This window comes from Prorops nasuta, unplaced genomic scaffold, assembly GCF_024137725.1.
Source record: "Prorops nasuta isolate Cenicafe-Biocafe unplaced genomic scaffold, Cenicafe_Pnas_1.2 PNAS00011, whole genome shotgun sequence".
In the NCBI taxonomy this organism is placed as follows: domain Eukaryota; kingdom Metazoa; phylum Arthropoda; class Insecta; order Hymenoptera; family Bethylidae; genus Prorops; species Prorops nasuta.
In genome coordinates, this window is record NW_027116808.1 from 244,824 (window position 1) to 265,427 (window position 20,604).

General features: G+C 35.5%; 3 protein-coding genes across 7 annotated transcripts; 2 read left to right on the top strand and 1 right to left on the bottom strand.

Annotated features, from left to right (window-relative positions):
• The first annotated feature begins 148 nt into the window (after positions 1 to 148).
• On the top strand, positions 149 to 13,937 carry LOC136777388 (peroxidase-like). Of its 4 annotated transcripts, none has more exons than XM_066733634.1 (14): positions 149 to 277; positions 4,299 to 4,415; positions 8,114 to 8,240; positions 8,386 to 8,570; positions 9,328 to 9,504; positions 9,594 to 9,790; positions 10,203 to 10,398; positions 10,461 to 10,658; positions 10,827 to 10,974; positions 12,675 to 12,831; positions 12,956 to 13,126; positions 13,201 to 13,399; positions 13,479 to 13,584; positions 13,657 to 13,937. In XM_066733634.1, the coding sequence occupies exons 2-14, from the start codon at positions 4,310 to 4,312 to the stop codon at positions 13,763 to 13,765; spliced, it is 2,076 nt and encodes a 691-aa protein (XP_066589731.1). In that variant the 5' UTR covers positions 149 to 277; positions 4,299 to 4,309; the 3' UTR covers positions 13,766 to 13,937. The 4 variants fall into 4 exon arrangements, with proteins under 4 accessions (XP_066589731.1, XP_066589730.1, XP_066589732.1 ...); XM_066733633.1 differs by lacking the exon at positions 149 to 277 and adding an exon at positions 653 to 770; XM_066733635.1 differs by lacking the exon at positions 149 to 277 and adding an exon at positions 664 to 756.
• Positions 13,938 to 15,289: 1,352 nt separating this feature from the next.
• LOC136777522 (peroxidase-like) lies at positions 15,290 to 18,517 on the top strand. The gene is made up of 9 exons (XM_066733871.1): positions 15,290 to 15,372; positions 15,438 to 15,631; positions 15,700 to 15,895; positions 15,978 to 16,175; positions 16,435 to 16,582; positions 16,653 to 16,809; positions 17,689 to 17,859; positions 17,948 to 18,146; positions 18,351 to 18,517. Exons 1-9 carry the CDS (start codon positions 15,357 to 15,359, stop codon positions 18,515 to 18,517), a joined length of 1,446 nt encoding a protein of 481 aa, XP_066589968.1. The 5' UTR covers positions 15,290 to 15,356.
• LOC136777523 (leucine-rich melanocyte differentiation-associated protein-like) lies at positions 18,515 to 20,508 on the bottom strand. 2 transcript variants are annotated; one of them, XM_066733872.1, is made up of 5 exons: positions 20,277 to 20,508; positions 19,781 to 19,920; positions 19,416 to 19,673; positions 19,070 to 19,330; positions 18,515 to 19,002 (listed from the first exon to the last, which is right to left on the bottom strand). In XM_066733872.1, coding segments are annotated over exons 2-5 (759 nt in total). In that variant the 5' UTR covers positions 19,783 to 19,920; positions 20,277 to 20,508; the 3' UTR covers positions 18,515 to 18,764. The 2 variants fall into 2 exon arrangements, with proteins under 2 accessions (XP_066589969.1, XP_066589970.1); XM_066733873.1 differs by lacking the exon at positions 19,781 to 19,920 and having other exon boundaries at positions 18,516 to 19,002; positions 20,277 to 20,503.
• Between the last annotated feature and the right edge of the window lie 96 nt (positions 20,509 to 20,604).

Sequence of the window (20,604 nt, forward strand, 5' to 3'; positions counted from 1 at the left end):
TTTTTATAATTATTATCATAGCTATAGATAGTTTAAGCATAAGAAAATTTAAAGTGAAGGAGGCCGGAGCTTTTGACAGCGTGTGGGGTGGTCGAGCTGTGTAGCCCTGTACTTTCTCTTCTCATTTATAAAGTTCGTTCCTAGGCAGTTCTGACTCAGTTAGTCCCTGTCAACAAATACCGTTCAACTGTTTAAACATACAAATTAAAAAGTGTCAATCGTCGTTCCAATAAATACACAGTTATGAGATTCTAATCACCACTATTAACAAATTCAGGTGACAATCCACTATTCTCATCTTTCAATTATAATCCATAATTTATAACTGATTATCAAAAAATAATAACCTTAACAAAAAAATTAATAATCAATATTAGTTTCTGTCTTAGTCAGTGTTTTTGTCCTTTTCTTTGTTAATTGATAGTTTAAACGTTATTAAACAATAAAAAATTTAAGTAGAAAAATTTAAAAAATCCATTAACATAAATACAATTTGTTTTTAGCAAAAAATATATGAATTCAGATAAATAGAGTTATATTGAATATTCTGTAGATATCAATTTAAATAATTCTTGAATTTTAAAGACAGGAAGTACGATTAAATGTCATTAAATAGAGTCCACAGGCACACGTGTATTAGTCCTTTTTGCAACTAGAAAGTTTATTGGGAGAGACAGTTGAAAAATTGGTTATTGGGTTTTTACATAATTTTCAAGCAGTGACAAAGGTGGTTTTTACAATCATTTAATCGAGCGGGTAAATGTTCCTTGGTAATTAAGATCCCTCTAGACGTTTTTTCTCATTATTAAATGGCACTGTGAACCACATAAGTCAAGTGATAAATTGCCAAAGCACCGGTCATGGCTGGCCTAATAATTGTGCGAAATTTTCCTTGTACCGGGACGAAAACGTATAATTTATGACGTAATAAATCTCTGAAAGCGAAGGCAATTTATAAAGACAAATCGGCAGTTCTTTGATTTCAAGTTTTTTTAGGCAAGATCTAAGCTTGTCGCAACGTTGACTACTTCAAACTCCTTAAAAGAAACCAACGAATTGGCTTTAGTTTAGTCACCGTGACAATGTTATTAATCAAGGTCAAGAACGCTCGAAACCTTCGTATTTCAATACTCGTACTCAACATTTTAAATCTTGATTTTCGATTTTCTTTTTTAGAGACATTTTTTTGCGTCTTGATAATAAAGATGTCAAAGTCAATTATAATATAAAATTTTCAGGCTGATAACACAGCCACGTTTATCGTGACGTATTTAAAAATTCTATTACAAATTAACAATCTTTAGTCACAAATACGACACGTTCGTATTTTAGCGGAGAATCGATAGTTTATTGCAAAATTAATGAGTATCAATTCGTGGAATAACCGAGATCAATCTCACGCGTTACACTTTTAGACAGAAACCAATCCAACTATTGACCTATCAATCAACGAAAATTATTGCCATCGAAGCATGGAATAAATGGCCTGCACTGTAAATCCGAAACGTGGGAAGGATAAGAATTTTACGAAATCGTAATTAGAGTTGTACGATTCGATTCTCGACTCGACTTATCAATCTCATCAATATTATACTCGACAAAAAAGTACAAATAGAGTAAAATATCTGGAGGAAATGAAAGTGTATTAAAAAAAAAAACAGAATATCGATCTGCAAAAACAGTCCAATATTGAGCTATAGATATCGACACTCTGGAACGATGTAAATATGTAAGATATTTTACACGTGCGAAGTAACAAAAATTGTATCGAAGTAATTTCACTGGAAACGAGTATAGTGACTCGAATTGCTTTCGTTCGAAAATAATCCAACATGGATGGAATTTCAATTTATATATTTTTAGCATAGTATAACAATATACATGTATATGTCTAAATTGCAATATATACGTTTCACGAATTTCCATCGGGCTACACAAAATGCCACTTAACAGTTATTACATCGAAATTGTGTCTTGATGTACAATAAAAATGTAAATTTTTTGTAACAACGACAGTAGTGGGTTTGCAAAGTTTCTCATGAGATTATCGCTGTAATTTTGCAGAAATTGATTTTATCGTGAAATATCGGTTCGATGCGTAACGGGAATTGTTTGGTTATTGTTGTAAAATTACAAAAGAGGGGGGAGGGGGGGGGGGGGGTGAGGCAGAGGCGCCTAACGATAGGGCAATTTTTTTTCGGAGCGAATAGAATATAAAGTGCACAGTGCAATTAAAGAGAGCGGCCTGCCAATCGACTTGGATAAAATGAAATGTAAACGTGCGCAATACTATCGGGCATCGCCTTGAGCGCTCCGCACGGGGTGCAGCTTGTTCCGTTCCCCGCAGGTTCCGTTTCTCGCTGATGTATGCAGCGCTCTGTACGTGTACGAGTATAGGTCACGTTACATCATGGCAAATCGAAATTAACAAGAAAATCCCCAACTTTGCGTCACGAGTTTCGTAAAATTGACAAAAACTTTTCTTTCTCCACTAATTTCAACCTTAATGATTGACGTTCTCCAATGAGCGAATATAATCAATTTTTCTTCAAAACGAATTCTATTGTTGTACAGAGACGCGGCTTGATATTTTTTTGTTTAATTCTGCAATCGATCAAACGGTATTAATTTTTATGATGAATTCTAATCTTTTATTGAAATTAACAAAAAACTTGACTTTTACGTCACGAGACTTGCAAATTCACAAAAACTTTTCTTCTTTCGCTAATTTCAAACTCAACGATTGGCAGTCTCCAATGAAGGAATATAATCGTGTCGATATTCCTAATAATAATCCAGACTCTTTTTGATAACTCGATTAAAATTTTGATTCGACATAAAATTCTATTTTTATAGCTAGATGGGATTGATAATATAATTTTTATTCTGCACAATTGATCTAATAATACTATTCTTCGTTACTGACTTTGAGTTGTTTTTATAAAATCAACCAAAACAATCTTATTGATATTCCGATTCTTTGTAATAAAATGATGAAACGTATACAGAAAAACAATTTGGTAATAATAATAATAACAATATCTTATAATATCTATAAAAAATTTGACAAAAAATAACAAAGATTTTATAATGAATGGGAATAACCAACTGAATCAGTCTCGCTCGATAAAATAATAGCAAGAGTACGATATAAAGAAATTTAGCTTTACGAGGTTATTTGGAAGAACATTGGTAAAAGTAGTGCTCTTGTTTCCTTTAAATTTATGTGGAATGCTACGTTCCTTCGAAGGTTTACGTAATATAGGTGAAATTTTTTCAAAAATTGTCAAAGTTTTATGGAGCCATTCGAGAAGTTGGTTGCAATGAAATTTGCAATTAAAGTCACTCAATTGCAGTGTATTTACGTATGCCACATATTCACTTTTACTTTCTTCCATTCTGTTTTCGCGTTTTTCTTTCTCGCTCGAGTCGCGTTAGGTGACGTCATGCACTAGGTAAACGAGAAAAGTTTGAGAGGCCACAGAACCGGAAGTCGTGCAGAGCGATCTGTATCAGATTCTGACGTCACGACCGGCCAATGAGCGTTGGTCCACGGTGCAAGTCTTTCGCGAATAGCTAAACTGCTAAAATGTCATTGGACTCGTGACTGGATGCTTATACCTATCGCGGCTAGAATTTTGGTCCAGCTGGTTTTGCCATGCATAAACACACTAAACCAGTTTAAACTCTCCTTTACCTTATCAATGCAGGCGGAAAAAAGAGAAGGATAATATTTCACATTTATCAAAGTTATTTAACGCTGGCAGTTTTTCACAAAGTGCACTTATTACTTTTCACAATTATTAGCTATTGGTACAACACTGCGTTCGAGTTATACGATTTTCCAGCACGTGTATCAGAAAAAACTCAGCATTATAAATCGTACATTACTAGATTTATCCCAAAGCTGACCACATGAACGATGCAAAAATTAGCAAATCTCTTTAAATAAATATTTCTACACCTGTTCCTTTTTGCTTGATCGAATATTTAACACAGTTCTAATATATATTTACTTTCTATAAATGCATGTTTGTTGAAGAATAAAAAAATAGCGTTGAAATATTTATTTCAAGACATTTATCAATTTTTACATATTACATTGCAAATTTTGAGAGTTATCGGTATCCCTTGACACAACACAACGATTTTCGAGATTATTTTTAATTACGAATTACACTAGGAAGCTACGGAATGACGACGAAGTATATCTACGACTAAAATTAATGACATTAAAAAACAATTTGTTAAAAGTACACCGGAGAATTGTTTTTCTATCAAGGTTGATTTTTTTGCAGGTATCCAAACAATGGCTTTGCAAAATCGATCGAAGCTTATTAACGATTTCACGTTACTGCTGGTATTTTGTCTAACCGTTGGCAATGGGCAGTACGTGCACTACACGAAACCTCCAGGTGAGTATTTTTATCGATGGGAGGAGGGAAAAAGCAGCAAGAGCAGCATAGAGCAGCCTCGTATCGAAGCAGGGGAGCAAAAAATCGAGCAGGAGTTGATTAGAAATTCAATGGATTTTTTCGATCGGTAAAATGGACCGTCGTTCAATTAACGGTCGATTATTGGCGAGGAATGCTGCATATTTTCAAAGCTATTAACAAAACTCTATAGGTTTCTCCTTTAATTGGAAGCCAACTGTGTTTCATGCAATTATACTTGATTCATTTGGAAAATCGCTCTGTTTCTTACGTGATTTTGGGAATGCTCGTTGCTAATCTAATCTGCAGCTGTGATTTAACGACGTTGGACTAATCATTCCGGTTAATTATATAAGAATGCTAATAGCTGTGAGAGAGAGAAATGACGAGAATGAAACAAAAGAGAGAAAAGCGGAGCGCGACAGGATATATTTATTAGAGTGCGTTCTTGTGCAACAGGTGGGAGTTTATGGTAAAACCAAACGAGGATAGAAAATGTTGCTCCACTTTAAAGTTACATGCTTTAATAAAGAAATCAATTGTCAATACAGTTCCTTTCGTGTATCGTTAATCATAGTTCACGAGTAATAAACATACTAGGTTTTTGCTTATATAAATCGAGCATTCATAAATAATGCATGGTGTTGGATCAATAATTAGATTTATGAAGTAATTGTTCATTAGTGGGGTGTAATTTTCTATACAAAGAGACAAGATTATAATGGAGAGTCGCTAAATAATTTATTCAAACGCAAATTCGTAGGATTGAATTGATAAAAAGAAGATGAAAAATAGATAAATGATTATTATTGAAAAAACTAAAACAGGACGTTTTCACTTATGTTTCGGGGTTAAGCGTTCTTCACCGTATTATTATGGATTCTGAGGATTTCTGTTACACGTTTATTACCTAGCAGGTAAGAGGTGTGACGAAAGCTCTCGGTTATTCCGAAGCTGGGAGGAATTTGCTTCAATTATAATCGAACGAGAGGCAATTTGACTGGAAAATTACTGCTAAACTGTTGTGTTTTGCACACCCAACTGATTTATGGCTAATATAACAGTCTTTCCAACTTTAAAAGTTTGTTAAATCTCGCGCCTGGAGGCTGTACAGAAAAAACCTCTAGCCTGTCATTCTTACACCCAATTGAGAAAAACTCGAAGAATTAATGGACGATAAAGGAAAAAATCTCTTATCAGCAAACGATTCACCTTTATATTGTATAATACGTGCCTATGCTTTATTACCTTCCGGTGAAACGTATAATTTAATATTAATGCACAATTATAAGGCGAGCGATAAAGAGCTTATCGCACGCTTATATTAGCAATTAATTTATCACGTGTGTGTGTGTATATATATATATATATATATATATATAAAAGGGAGAAAACTTATTGAAATAAAATCACATAGCATTTATGTTATATGGATGTACATATTAATATCTCTCTCTCGGTAGCACTATAATAACAAGGCTGATTGTAATTCGAGCACGCAACAGTAATTCATAATTTAGAAACCTTTATTGTTTCTTAATCTGATTGTTTAAATTTAGCGCGACTGATCCAGCCCGCGTAATTAATAATAACGCCGCAAACTGGATTATTTCCAAGATTTGCATTGTTGAGATCCTTTCGCTTTGGTCGATTCCCGCCTGCAGTTTCCCATAACTCATGGGCGTAACTCATGGGTAACTTAAGACACGGTTGTATAACGGAACGTTCGTTCCTCAATAAAGTAAACACGATAATAAATGGAAAGGGAAGGGGTGAGGTTGGGAGGGGGGGGGGGGGTGATTGAGAGAGAGAGTTTGAAATAAAAATGAGGACTTGAAATAGTGAGAGAAAAATAAGAAAACGAAATAGAAAGGAAGATGGATGAAGGGGGGGGGGGGGAGGGCTAGACAAATGAATGAGCGATATAAAAATAAACTGAGAGAAGTAACAAAGAAAAATATGGGGGTGGGGGTAGACTAGAAGAAATACAAGAAAAAGGAGAGAAGCATGAATATTCATTGATACGATACATGCAGGCACAAACTGCTACACAGAGACTCGGTAAAGCAACAGTTATCGATTAGATCTGTCGCTGGCGTAACATTTATCGTTGTGCTGAAAGCAGTGAAAGGTATAAACACACAGTTGGCCATGCGAACTCTCTGTTGGATGCATCATGCTGCACCTACCGAAAGGGCCACACATTGTTCATCAACGATACACTTTTTAAATATACAAATTATAGGAGAATACTGATACGACACGTACACTATATGTATAGGAAATTAATGTACTTTTCCCATTTTCTGTATTTAATTATGAGAGCTCGTACTGGATTGCTCCAGTTTATTTTTCAAAGATCATCGAGAAACTTGAAAATAATTTTCCATGGAGAAAAGATGAAAAGTCAACATTTCTTCATTTTCTTCGATGAACGCTCTACTTTCAAATGCTCGATTTTATTTTCAAAGGTCACTGCTCTCCTCGTAAACAATTCTCAGTGAAAGAACGATGAAAATTGATCATTCCTACATTTTCATCACGAAACACTTTCCATATGCTTTCTTTAATTTATATAGCAACCGTTTCTATTGCTGATTTTCTTCTCAAAGGTCACTGTTCTGCTTGTGAATAATTTTTAGTGAAGGGACGATGAAAATTGATTATTTCTTCACTTTCTTTGACGAACACTTTCCATATGCTTTCTTTAGTTTATATAGGAATCGTTTCTATCGCGCTCGATTTTCTTTTCAAAGGTCACTGTTCTCCTTGTAAACAATTTTCAGCGAAGGGATGATGAAAATTGATAATTTCTTCATTTATATCGCCGAACGACGCAGTAATAAAAAATCACTGAACAATTTCCGATTTGCTCCCCTTAATCGTTACAAACACTCGCGCGCGAGTTTGTGCATCGAAAGGTTACTGCGTTCCTTGCAAAACGTCTTCTTCGAGAAAATCGATCATTTCTTCACTAGAATCTTTGCCACCTTCGTGCGAACATTGCTAAATTCGAAGGACTTATTAATATTTTAATAAAAAAAATCAATTATATATAAAATATTCATCCACCTTTACAATTTACCACACAAATCCTTAAATTTTAAATTATAAACTAATCAAATCTCTTCCATCTTTACTACCGTTCATGGAAATTACACCACGATCGGTTAAATGTGTTAGAAAAATATTGGAAAAGATTAGAAAATCGTCGCGAGACTCGGAACCCCGATACAAATCCATTAAATTAAAATTAATCCTCACCTCTTTTCCGTGTTTCATCGCACTCGTACGCTAATTAAGTGATTAAAACTTAATTCCTCGTTTATAAAATCTCCTTCCTTCTTCGGATAAGCAACTCGTGGCTCGGAATATTATAAACAAATTTATCTCATCGATCGAAATAATGCACAAAACTCGAATCGCCAGTGCAAACAGTCCAACGATCTACATCGAGTGTTAAAACGAGCCTCGCGTGTTCTCCAACACCTTTTTTCCCCAGACACACACATATATATTACATATCTCTCATATTAATGCAAAACATGATTTGGTACGTGCGAAGAAATCTGTTTAAAATTGTTTACCAAATGCCTGATTTTATATACTCGTCACGTGTCAAGATTCGTGACTGACAGGTTGCACAATTTGTTGATTCTATTTACTTTTGTCTATTCCAGTAACCACAGTGAGCCAGTCGTCGTACAGAGCCCCAAAGACTTATATGCATTTCATGCAATCAAATCCTTTTTATCTGCCCACGAACGATCATTATTACGTTCCATATCCAGCACCATCCGTAAATGGGTAAATATTCCCTTTGAAATCGACTAATCAGCTTGTACAATTTTGGCGATTCGCTGTGTTAACGAAACGTATCGAGTGCAACGACCTCGATTAAAATCGAGAATGGTGATTGTAAAGAGCAATTGGCTAAAATTAATAATTTCAGTTTTCCATACCGATTTGGGCAGAATGTATCGAGCTCGCCAGTGCGATGTGGCGATTATTTTCCCAAGCAATGCGTGAAATCCAGATACAGGACGTACGATGGTTCCTGCAACAATTTGCAGAATCCCACGTGGGGTATGGCGAACACTCGCTATGGTCGCCTCTTGCGAGCAAATTATGGAGACGGTAAGTCGATAAATCAATTATTATCAAAGCTCCACTTACAAATTACATAAATCTCCCTGCGACTTGATAAAAGATTTATGGTCCTTATAGCTTTATCATGCAAAAACTAACCTCGTTATAAATCAAATTTACTTTCCAACTCAATTACACTGTATTTTTTGATTAAATTATAACGACAGTCGTATACGTATTACAAACTTTCTCGTTATTTCAGAGTAATTTCACTAAATTTGTTTGTGATATACAAAGTATATAGTGTTTATATAGAAGGATAGCTGAGAGTATATTAAATCCTATCGATTTATATCGACAGAAATTCATAATCTACCATTTCGTAATTTCTATATAGGAAAATGATCGAGTAATGCGAGAAATTTGTAATTAACGATTACTTCTATAATTTCGATCCGCGGTAACAAGAGTTACATTTGACTATTTCTGCACCACTGGTCGAATTTTCCAGATTCTCCGAATATCCTCATCGCCACGTTTCATTTAAAAACAACATAACGCTGTCGTCCATCGACTAGTCCAATCAGAGCCTTCGTTTTTGCGCAAGAAATTGCAGTTTTATCAAAGGACAGAAAATAATTTGACGAAAATACGATCTGCAGTGAAATAATAAAATAATTTCAAACGGTCGCTCGATTCCGGAAGAGCCGTCTCGAATTTTTATGCAACTCGATTTCTCTCGTCGACATAAGAGAGCGTACAGCGGAATTTTATTTCCAATTACACGAATGATTTTCTTTCGCAGGCATAAGTGCACCTACGCGTTCGACCAAAGGAACCGATCTGCCTTACGCCAGATTGGTCAGTTACACCATGTTTCCTCCTGCTGACGTCAAGGACAGTGTTTGGTCTTTGGTAGCGATGCAGTATGGTCAGATCATGGCCCACGATATGGGCTTGATCGATGGATCGGCACAGGCCAGTACGTTCTCCAATTTATGACCACTGATTAATTGCGAGAAATGAATGTCTAATTAGTGATTAATTAAAAAACGATCCATGTGCTTTCAGCTGCCCACTCGATCCAGTGTTGCACCATGGATGGAGATTTGAAGCCCCAGGATCTTCAGGATCCTCTGTGTTATCCAATGCTGATACCACCGAGAGATCCGGTTTACACCGGAAGTGGCATCAACTGCTTGAATTTCGTCCGCAGCACGACTGACCGTGACCGTGGCTGCTCCTTCGGCAGCAAACCAGCCGAACAGGTTTGATTCCCGACTCGATTTTTCCCGCGACCTTCACAGTCCTTCACTCTCGTTGCATCATTCATCCAGCTTCCATGAGATCGCTGTAACGACGCGTGCCACTCCCAACCAATCGTGAATCACACTCTGGGAATTCCCGCTTAATCCAAATTTATCTCCCAACTTTTTTCTCGTTTCGCAAAACTCTGACTCGCCCCACTAACACACTTGCGCCAAACCCTGCACATTCCAATATCTACTCGGAACTCGTGGAAACGTGCATCGAGGAAAATTGTTTGATTGGCCAGAATAAAAGTTGGGTTTGATATATAAGAACGGATGATTGAGTTAAATTTAATGTCGAGGTAATATTTTATCGAGTCGAGGAATAATTTAGAATAATAATAATAACAAAGAACAATATGATTTTTAGTTGAACATTATTACGCACTATTTGGACCTCTCCCTTGTTTATGGATCGGACGACCAAACCGCAGCGAGTTTGCGTGCAGGAATAGGTGGACGTTTGATCGTGGATTATCGTGATCACCGTGAATGGCCACCGGCTGCACCGAATAAAACTACTCTCTGCGACGTTGTGTCCGAAGAGGAAACTTGTTACTTGACTGGTAATTTCTTTGTTTCTTTTACTTAAAAAAAAAAATCAAACTAATCATTGTCCATTATTCAGGGGACAGCCGAGCTAACCAAAATCCACAACTGGCGATTATTCAAGTTTTGTTGCTGAGGGAGCACAACAGAGTGGCTGATGCCTTGTCACGATTGAACCCTCACTGGACCGACGAAACTACGTTCCAGGAAGCTCGTAGAATCGTCACAGCGGAGCACCAGCAAATCTCTTATTACGAGTGGCTCCCAGTAATTATTGGCACGTATAATTAATGCATTATTTTAAATGATATGTGGAATGGAAATTTTTCAATTGGGTTAACATCTATCGTAAAATTGTAACTGTGGAATAGAGTGTTGCAGTTGAGGGAAAAATTGAAACTTAATCATAGAAAAATTTATGCTATTTTCAATTAAACTCGAACAGGAGTGCAAGCACCAGTCGTGTACAAAATCTTTTACGACACAAAGGGATACGTGAACGATTACGATCCCACGGTCGACCCCAGCACGCTCAATGAATTCTCCACTGCCGCCTTCCGTTACTTCCACACACTCATCGCGGGATATCTCAAGTAAGTGAAAATGTTAAAATTGGAGAAATCCTTGGGGAGACTTTTATAAATTAAAGAAAAAATAAATAAACTAGTCTCGCATCGATAAGCCAAGTTGCGTTAGTCGTATACGCACGAGAATATTGCAGTGTAGCCTTGAAAGGTGAACCGTAAAATTTAGAGAGGTTTTCCGAGGTTTTGCAGGGGGTAAAAATGAACCGTGGCGTTATTTCACTCCCGTGTACTTTCTAATTCTGTGCAACGCGACCGGACGAATTGCTTTGACGGATGCGGATGAACATCGAATTTTACGGTCTGAAAATCGTGTGAAACCAAAAAATTCAAGGACTTACTGGCGAGATCCTGTCGAAAGGCTCCTTTGGTGATTCGTAACGAGGATCCCTTGGGACTTGGTTTATTTTTATTTATGTATTTGGAGTCTTGCATTGAACGTATATATATACATATGCTTTTTTATGTTCGAGGTGATAAAACTTGAGTATTTATTTTCTTAAGGCACGCGAGAGACTAGGAATGCAATAGCCTTAGCCCTGAAGTTCGCGAATCGGAAATTAACGGTTTTGCGTATAGTCGCATTCCTGTACCTAGAATCGATTGGATTGAGCAATTTTCAGACAATGCACAAGGTCGTTTTGGATCAAACTAGGTCTTGACTAAATACCCGAGTAATCGTCCACCTAAACTGGAACTAAGAATGGAGCCATAATATTGTAATTGTTTGCTGCTCAACTTTTTTTTAGCAATTAATTGATTTACATATTATTAATTAAATTCAATTGTTTTTTTTTTCAATGTTTTTATATAATTTATACAATTTTAATTTAGTTAAGCTTAAATTTATAATGAATCTTTAATTTTGCAACAGTCATCTGAATGATATTTTGTGGATTATTGTTAAACGTAAATAAGTTTAATTACAGTAATTAATTTTCTACAGTTTTCCGCCATTGAATTTAAATTTTACTTTAGCTAAGCTGAAAGGAAGAATGAGTCTATAATTTTGCAATTGTCAGCTGCTTCATTCCTCCTGGATAACGAGCAACTTTGCTGTTTGTTTCGTTATCCGGAATCGTTCTAACTGCTCGTAAATGGTACTAAACGCTTCTGTCCATCAAGCTTGATTCGTCCATTCCCTTATAGTTTTCTCACAATTTTTCCTCATTTTTCTTTTAATCACCCTTTGTTTATTTCACCCTTGAACCAAAATCTAACGCTAATTTTTCCACGACCTTCATGATTTCTGGATATCGATCAAAGAAAATAACTTTTAAATTCTTCAGTTTTTCCACTTTTGGAATATATCTTGAAACAATCATTGCATTCCCAGAAAGGACTTTACAGGGAGTTTCCTTGAAATGATCATTGATACTTCTCACATTGCAATTTCCTCGTTTATAAAATTTTGCAAAATAGTTTTTTCTGAATATCTATCAAAGAAAGTTTTGTTATTCTGCATTTTCCTACTATTTAAATGAATATTTTTAGCAATTATAACATTCCTAGAAATTATTTTATAGTATTTTCTTGAAAGGACTGTTAGTACTTCGTACTAAAATTCCCTCTTTTACAGAAATTTACAGCAAAATAGATTTGGTACAATTAAAATCTCCAGACTTTCGTACGAATAAAAATAAATTACTAATGCCAAAAAATCTTGCAGATTTCAGCTTCTCTTTCATCTCCTTGTTATCTTTGTTTAGATTGTTCAAAGAGCCACGATACTCGGTGAGTGCAGCCAGGCTGAGCGATTGGTTCAATCGGCCACAGGTGATCGAGCAGGACAACAACTTCGATGACCTTACGAGAGGCTTGGCTACCCAGCCTCAGCAAGAAAGTGACCAGTATTTCGACAGAGAAGTAAACATTCTATAAATAATTTGTCGAGTACCACAAATTTTCTCTGACATTTTCCTTCAATAATTTATCAAATATAATATATATCTTGAAAAATAGATTAAAATCTAATTTTTCCATTTCATAGATCACGAATTATCTATTCAGAAATGGAAGAAGATTAGGATCCGATCTTCGAGCCACGGATATTCATAGATCTCGTGATCATGGATTGGCTTCGTACAACAGCTACAGACAATTGTGTGGCTTAAAGAAGGCCATTCGTTGGAGTGACTTTTCTGACCAAATTTCTGCAGAGGTGCATTTTCTCTTCCATCAAATTTTTCCTACAAAAAAAAAATGTATTTTAAAATGGTTATATTACATTTGCAGAACATACAAAAATTGGCACAATTGTACGACAGTCCAGCAGACGTTGATGTGACGGTGGGTGCTTCTTTAGAAAGACACATCAAGGGAACCATAGTTGGTCATACGTTTATGTGTATCCTGGTGGAGCAATTCTATAGGACTCGCGTTGGTGATCGGTTCTGGTACGAAAGTGGTGATCCCGAAGTGGCATTTACTCTGGGTAATATTTAATTAGTGCAGAATATACTCGTCCCTAAAATTATTGATTAAAATTAATTAACACGATTGCAACGTTACAGAACAATTGGGCGAGCTTCGAAAAGCTAGTATATCAAGGTTGATGTGCGATAACAGCGATCATATTACAAACATGCAACAATATGGCTTCCTGCAAGTTACTCCTGTGTATGTAAAATATTTTTAAATTGTTTTTTATAATTTGTAAAAGACACTACAATTATATATAAAAAATTGCAGAAATCCTTTGATGAGCTGTGACGATCTTCCAAAAGTCGATTTGTCCTTATGGAAGGATTACTCGCTCGATGTTAGAACGACCTATCCGTATTACAAAAAGAAGAAATGATTTTACTGAATCGCGTGTCAAGAGTTGTATTAGTTCTTTTATATACATATAATTATTGTGTAAAATATGTAAACCGATGCAGTTGAGTTTTTATGATGGATTACCACATGAAGATAGTACAATGCAGTGTAAAGATTATTATAAATAAAAAAGTATTTTTTATTTAAATTTATTTTAGGATTGGTCGATCCATTAATAGTTGAAGAAAGCTCGATCGAAGATTAGAAGCTAAAATTGGACAGCGAGGCTGTATATTTGGAATAAATGACGCTTTTATCTTCTAAACAAGAATCAATTACTCTTTCGTTCTCTCCTTGCTTTCTGACTTTAGCTTAAAATTCTTATAATTATTATGACATTCCTCAGATTTAATTAGAGGAATTCATAATTATACTCGCTAGCCCTTATCAGTTTGAACTTCCACTCTTGGCGAGTCATTATCCTTACTCTCTAATCTTCGAGTATGCAAAACAAAAAACTGTGCACACGAAAGTTCATTATTACTGTTATTGTTATTATTATCATTGTGTTTCTGTCAATCCACATAATATAATTTAGAAGAATCAAATGGATCTCAGAGCGTAAGCAGTAGAAGGATCGTAATGAAAAAATCAGAAAAAGTACACGTTTGTCACGAAAGGGTTTACGCAACCTCGTACATAACAACGTGACCCAAAAACTCAGAATTTTCGCTGAAATCACAATTTTCAGTTTTCCATGCGTAAAATTCTGTTACAGTTAACTCGTGTCATTCTTATGTGACGGTTCTGCTGAAATATTGGAATTTGTCGATATAACATGAGGTGGACACTGACGATTCTCATGACTATTTTATCCCAGCGAGTGGATCCAAATCAGAATATCGTAATAAGTAATGAATAAAGTTTAAGTGACAGAGGCGTATTCGTGCAATCATTGAAATGTTATTGCTTCCAGGAGAGCACTGGTGAATTCTTGGCTGGTAGTTTATCGAGCAAAAAGGATTATATGGGATTGTTAAATCTGACGGAAGCAGTAAAATCGAGATCTTCCATATTGCATTTTGTAAATAATGGCGCAACTGTGGATAATATCGCCCATGTGGAAAAGACTTTGACGAGTGTTGATATTGTGAGAAATAAACGTTTAGGCTGTACTGAAAAATATCGCAGTTTCGATGGATCTTGCAATAATGGCGAACATCCGGAATGGGGCAGATCCAACATGGCGTTTCTTCGACTTTTACCACCTCGTTATTCGGATGGTTCGTTCTATCATGATTCCAATCTGTAATAATAACAAGAACTTTAATTGTTAAAGCAATAATGAGAAATTTAGACGAAGAATGTACAACAATAAATCGAACACATTATTATTGTATAAATCTAGATCATGATCGATCTTACCTCGCAGACCACTCGTTACTTAGATCTAATTTTAATAATTTGTTGAAGGTATTCTCGCCTTACCAAAGAGTTTTTACAACAATGAATTGCCCAATGCAAGAAAAATTAGTAAATTATTTTTCTCTGGCTACAACGTTGGAGATTATAACCTAACTCTTGCTGTTGTCCAATGGGGCCAGTTACTGGCTCATGACTTTGCACGACATATGATGGATCAGACTGGTAAGAAGATGATCTGTAAGGAATAAAAATAACAACTTTTAACACTGTTTCAAAAACATTCGTAGAAACTGGCGAGTCCATCGAATGTTGTCAAACGAATGGGGAAAAGTTACCAGAATTTCTACGTCACCACTCGTGCCTCCCCATAGAAATACCGGAAACCGATGAGTTTTTCTCCAAGTTCCAACGACGATGCATGAATTTCGTTCGTTCCATTGGGATATGCGAGCAAAATTGCGAGAAAAAAGGAACGAGACAGGTACAGGATAATAAAGCTTGGATGAGTTTTTCAATGAAAATAGGATAATAGGTTATTTGAATTTTTAGGTTAACTCTGTCAGTAGTTATTTGGATCTGTCACCGATATATGGCAATAGTCGAGGGGAGAATCGTGGTTTAAGGGAACTGCTAGGTGGTCGAATGAGAACAGAAATACGCGAGGAACGTTGGATGATGCCAGTTAGCAGCGAGAAGTCACAATTTTGCGATGCCACGTCCCAGGAAGATATCTGCTACGTTTCTGGTACGTTTTACAGATAAATTTTCCAATACAGGGGTTTTCTTGATTTTTCTGTGTATTTTTGACATAAGAATTTGCTCGATAGGCGATCCTCGAACGAATCAGAATCCGCAGTTGGTAATTCTGCAAACGATCCTCGTACGTGAACACAATCGAGTGGCGAATGCGTTATCTGCTTTAAATTCTCACTGGGATGACGAGCGTGTTTTCCAAGAGAGTAGACGCATCGTCATCGCCCAGTATCAACATATTACTTATCAAAGGTGGCTTCCCCTTGTAATCGGTAAGAAAGGAGAGAGTGTGGAGATTGAAAAGTTCACGTAATAAATTTCACTGGATTTATATCCCGCACGATGTGGTGTTTTCAAGGAAACGTGTCTTTAACGTGGCATGTGCCACGTTTAAAAACTTTCTGCTAGAAAGAAGTAATGTGAAATATTCTAGTTTTATATTATTGATAAATTATTTTCTTAAATGTTTCACGATGACTTTACGTAATTTTTGTTTTCTTTTATTACCGTGTTTCTTGATTTGTTTTCCAGGCGAAAGCTACGCTAAACAGCACGGATTATTGAAGAAGGAGAAATATTTGTCAGACGATTATGACGCCAGCGTTAATCCAAGCACGATCGTCGATTTTACTTCCGGAGCTTTTCGATTCTTGCATTCGATAATAGAGGGGAATATTAGGTATAACATGGTGGTAATTGAATGACTAATTATTTTTCTAACTACAAGAAAATCTCTGACTTTCTCACAGTACTTATTCACCAACTCGTGAACCATTGGACAATTTTCGTTTAAGCGATCATTATTTTCGACCAAAAGTGGTGGAGCTTGGCGAAAACTTTGAGGGTTTCCTTCGGGGATTGGTTACCCAACCCATGATGAGGTGCGGCCCGTTTTATCATGAAGAGGTATTTGCTTATCTCGAAAGTTTATTTACACGAGTCGCAATTTAATAAAATGTTAAACTCGTTGCAAAGATTGCTGCGATAAGAGAACCAGGGGGTTTAATTATTTAATATGACTACAAAATTAATCTTTTTTTTTTTGTGCAAATCACTTGGATTTTTATTTATACATAATTGAGCTGCTTTGAAGAAAAACCTGAATTAATTGAATTTTATAAAAACGTGTATGAGGGACGATAATCCTTTATTTGTTAGAGTATATGATTATAAATTAACGATTGTTTGAAAAATCATAAATACTTAGATTTTATTCATTCAGTTTTCTTAAAATGACTTGTGTTAACCAATATACTTTAATTAATTAACAAACAGTCAATACGATACCAAGCTTTCATAATAACTAATTTATTCGTTTTTACTTCAAAGCTCCTCAAATATTGTTTATGTTTTTAAACACTACTCGATTCTTGCTCTAGAATATATATTTCTTCGAGTTAATTAACACTCCGTTTCGCTTTCTAAGCACGTGACGCTTAATCAGTGCAATAATTAGTATAATTAATACTTCCTCGATAAACTGTCGGACGACGAAAAAGGATCCAAGTTTTAATTGAGGCGTCGTTGGACAAAGTCGAGGATATTCTTCGAGATAAAACAGTAATAATTCAGGGCTCGCCCATTATGATTCATTGCACTAGTTTGATCAGTCTCAATTTTGTGTTATCTGCCAAATTATACTCCAGAGTGGGATTTCTCTGCGATGAAAACATAGATACCTCCAAATGCCTTTTACTTTTTTTTCTGCTTACTAGGTCGTTAAACTTTTCATCGGTTCGTGCTGAACGTGTTTGTAGTATTCGCACTTTCGTGCGTTTCTTTCAGATAAGCGAGTACTTATTTCGCTCTACCAATGAATACGGAGTGGATTTAGCAGCAATTGACATTCAGAGGGGCCGTGACCACGGGCTTCCCGGCTACAATGCTTATCGTAAAATCTGTGAAGTAGAAGCTGCGGAAAATTTCGACGATCTTATCAGAGAAATACCAGAGAAGGTTGCGTTGCTGCTTGATATCGTTGAATCTCAAGTGTTATTCTCTTTTTTGCATCAAATTTACAGTAGGAATCCTCCTCTATTTATAGGACATTCGAAAGCTCCAGTCGATTTACGAGCACGTGAACGATATCGATCTTCTAGTGGGTGTATCTTTCGAAAGAAGAGTCGAGGATGGAATTATTGGCCCAACTGCTCGCTGCCTCATAGCCGAACAGTTTTACAGAACCAGAAAAGGCGACAAATTCTTCTATGATCTTTCAAACGTTCCCAAACCGTTCACCAATGGTAAGCTAGAAATTAATTTAGTTATTCACATCGTATTATTTCTTTTATTCCACTTTTAAATAGTATACTGCTTTACAGTCTCATACAAGTTTTTATAAATCATTTGTATTATACTATATAGCTTATTAAAAATACAATAGAAAAATGTGTAACGCTAAGTAAAACATAAGTCGTTTCAATAAAAACTTTGTGTCTTCGTTACAGGTCAGTTTCAGGAACTTGCGAAAACATCGTTGGCCCGAATTATTTGTGAAGTTGGCGGTGATGTTTGGAAAATGCAATCAAACGCATTTAAACAGATATCGCAGGAAAATTCTCTGATGGATTGCAAGGAAATTCCTCGAATTGATTTATCTTTGTGGAAAGAATAAAATCAACCATCGTCGTACAATAGTAAAGGCACTTCGTATTTGTTCTTGTGATTGTAACATAAAAATATGGATAATAGATACATGATATATCATGTATTATTGCACGCGAATATAGTGTAATATAAAAGAGAGTATATTAAAATATTGCTACATATTTATTAGCACGTATCATGCAGTAAAAAAGTCTATCAAATTTGGAATGACGATTTAAAATCTCACTTTTCCATAGCACTTTTTTAATACTGCTTTAAACTACCAGATTAGAATTCTTTGTTCCTGCTAGCTTATCTAGTATTGTTGATTTTGAAAAGATCGTCGAGACTTTAATGCGTAACTGTTTAATACACTCTGGAAAATGAGCTTGCTCAGCAAAGCTCTCTAAAAACGGTCGCTTGAATAATCTCTTCGCCTCCTCTCGCTGTTCCGGCGTTATTATCCGATCGTCCAGATGAATCAACCGTGGAAACCACGATATCACGAACAATCTATAGTTAAGAAAATATTATTCACAGTCTTAAAATTTGTGTTACAAAATGAATATTGAGTGTATACCTGTATTGTAAATAATCGTAGAAAGTACCCCCATTAAGGTAGCTCGGGGCTGCCTTGTTTCCCATAAGGCACAAGTATCTCAGGTTTGGAGTGCTCTGATAGAGATTCTTGATAAATGGATACAAATCATCAATATTGTTATGATTGAGCCACAAAAGTTGAAGCTTTGGCATATAAGGGAGAAGTGAATACGCATCTATATTATTGTGATCTAAATTGAGCGATGTAAGATTTTCAAATTCAGATAGAAAATGCAAATTTCTGAAAGCATACAAAATGTTTTCATTGATGCACATTTATATAAAATTAGAATATGAACATTTCTTTTGAAACTTTCTATACCAACCTACTAAATTTGTTATGGCTGATGTCTAAAGTGTGAATAGTATTGGCATAACTATCGATAATGTCTAATGGCATAAAAAGAAGACTCTCAAAGGCAAGAGATAATGAATCAGTACAGTCAACAGGTTCTCCTGAGGATGATGATTTTGCATGTCTAGAGTGGATATCGACAAATATTAGTTTTCCTAGAGAAGTCATGGTTAAGTCTTCTGCCTCTTCTATATCATTGGAGAGTACTAGCTTGTCATTGAAGGCCGACCTGTAAATTATATCCATAAAGCTATTTTATATCAACTCATAATTTTACTAGACTGATTGATAATAATCATGCTTTGAATTAGAGAAATGAAAAAATTGGGTACTCACATTTTACACGGCTGTAGTATTCCCTTATTATTTATTCATTAATACAGTTGAAACATGCAACAGACTTTTCACTCACTACATACATCAAAACTGTCTACAGTTAAATCAGCCGAACCCCCAGCTGACATTAATTGATAGTACTGTGTAAATAAATGTACATGCAAGATTTCTAATGACAATTCCGATTTACATAAATTGTACGGTACATTCATAGTGGCTCGACGCGTAAGCTGATACGTATTAACGTTCTATCCAGTAGGTACAAGGTAAAATGAAGTATATCTCTGGACAATGTACGATAAGATATAACTTTCACGGATTAAAACTTGAAGATAACAAATGCCAATGAAAAATACGTATCTTTTAGGTTAGAATCTATAGGTTATATAACTTTATTCATTGCTAATTATGCTCTACCTTATTGCAATAAAGTTTTCGAAATATTATCCTCAATAGCTTCATGCACACCACATTTTAATTAAAAGCGTTTACTCACCGAATTTTCCTGCATTATTTTCTTATTTGTTATTACCATCTATCCGGATTAGCAGACAGACAGGTTAGTGACGTTAGTGATAGAATAGTAGCTCTCAAGAAAAAAATTAAGATGGTGCTAGTGTATGTATGTACATAACTATACTCATACTACTGTAAATGTATCGATTTCATTCTCGTTCTCGAAAATTTAAAAAATATAATCCCTTCGAGAAATGTTTATTATCACTCTTATCGCTCGATTCTTGAATTAAGCACAATTTTAAAGATATTTTCATTCATTTTTTTTTTAAATTAGCTAAATTTATCAAATAATTTTACGATAAGAG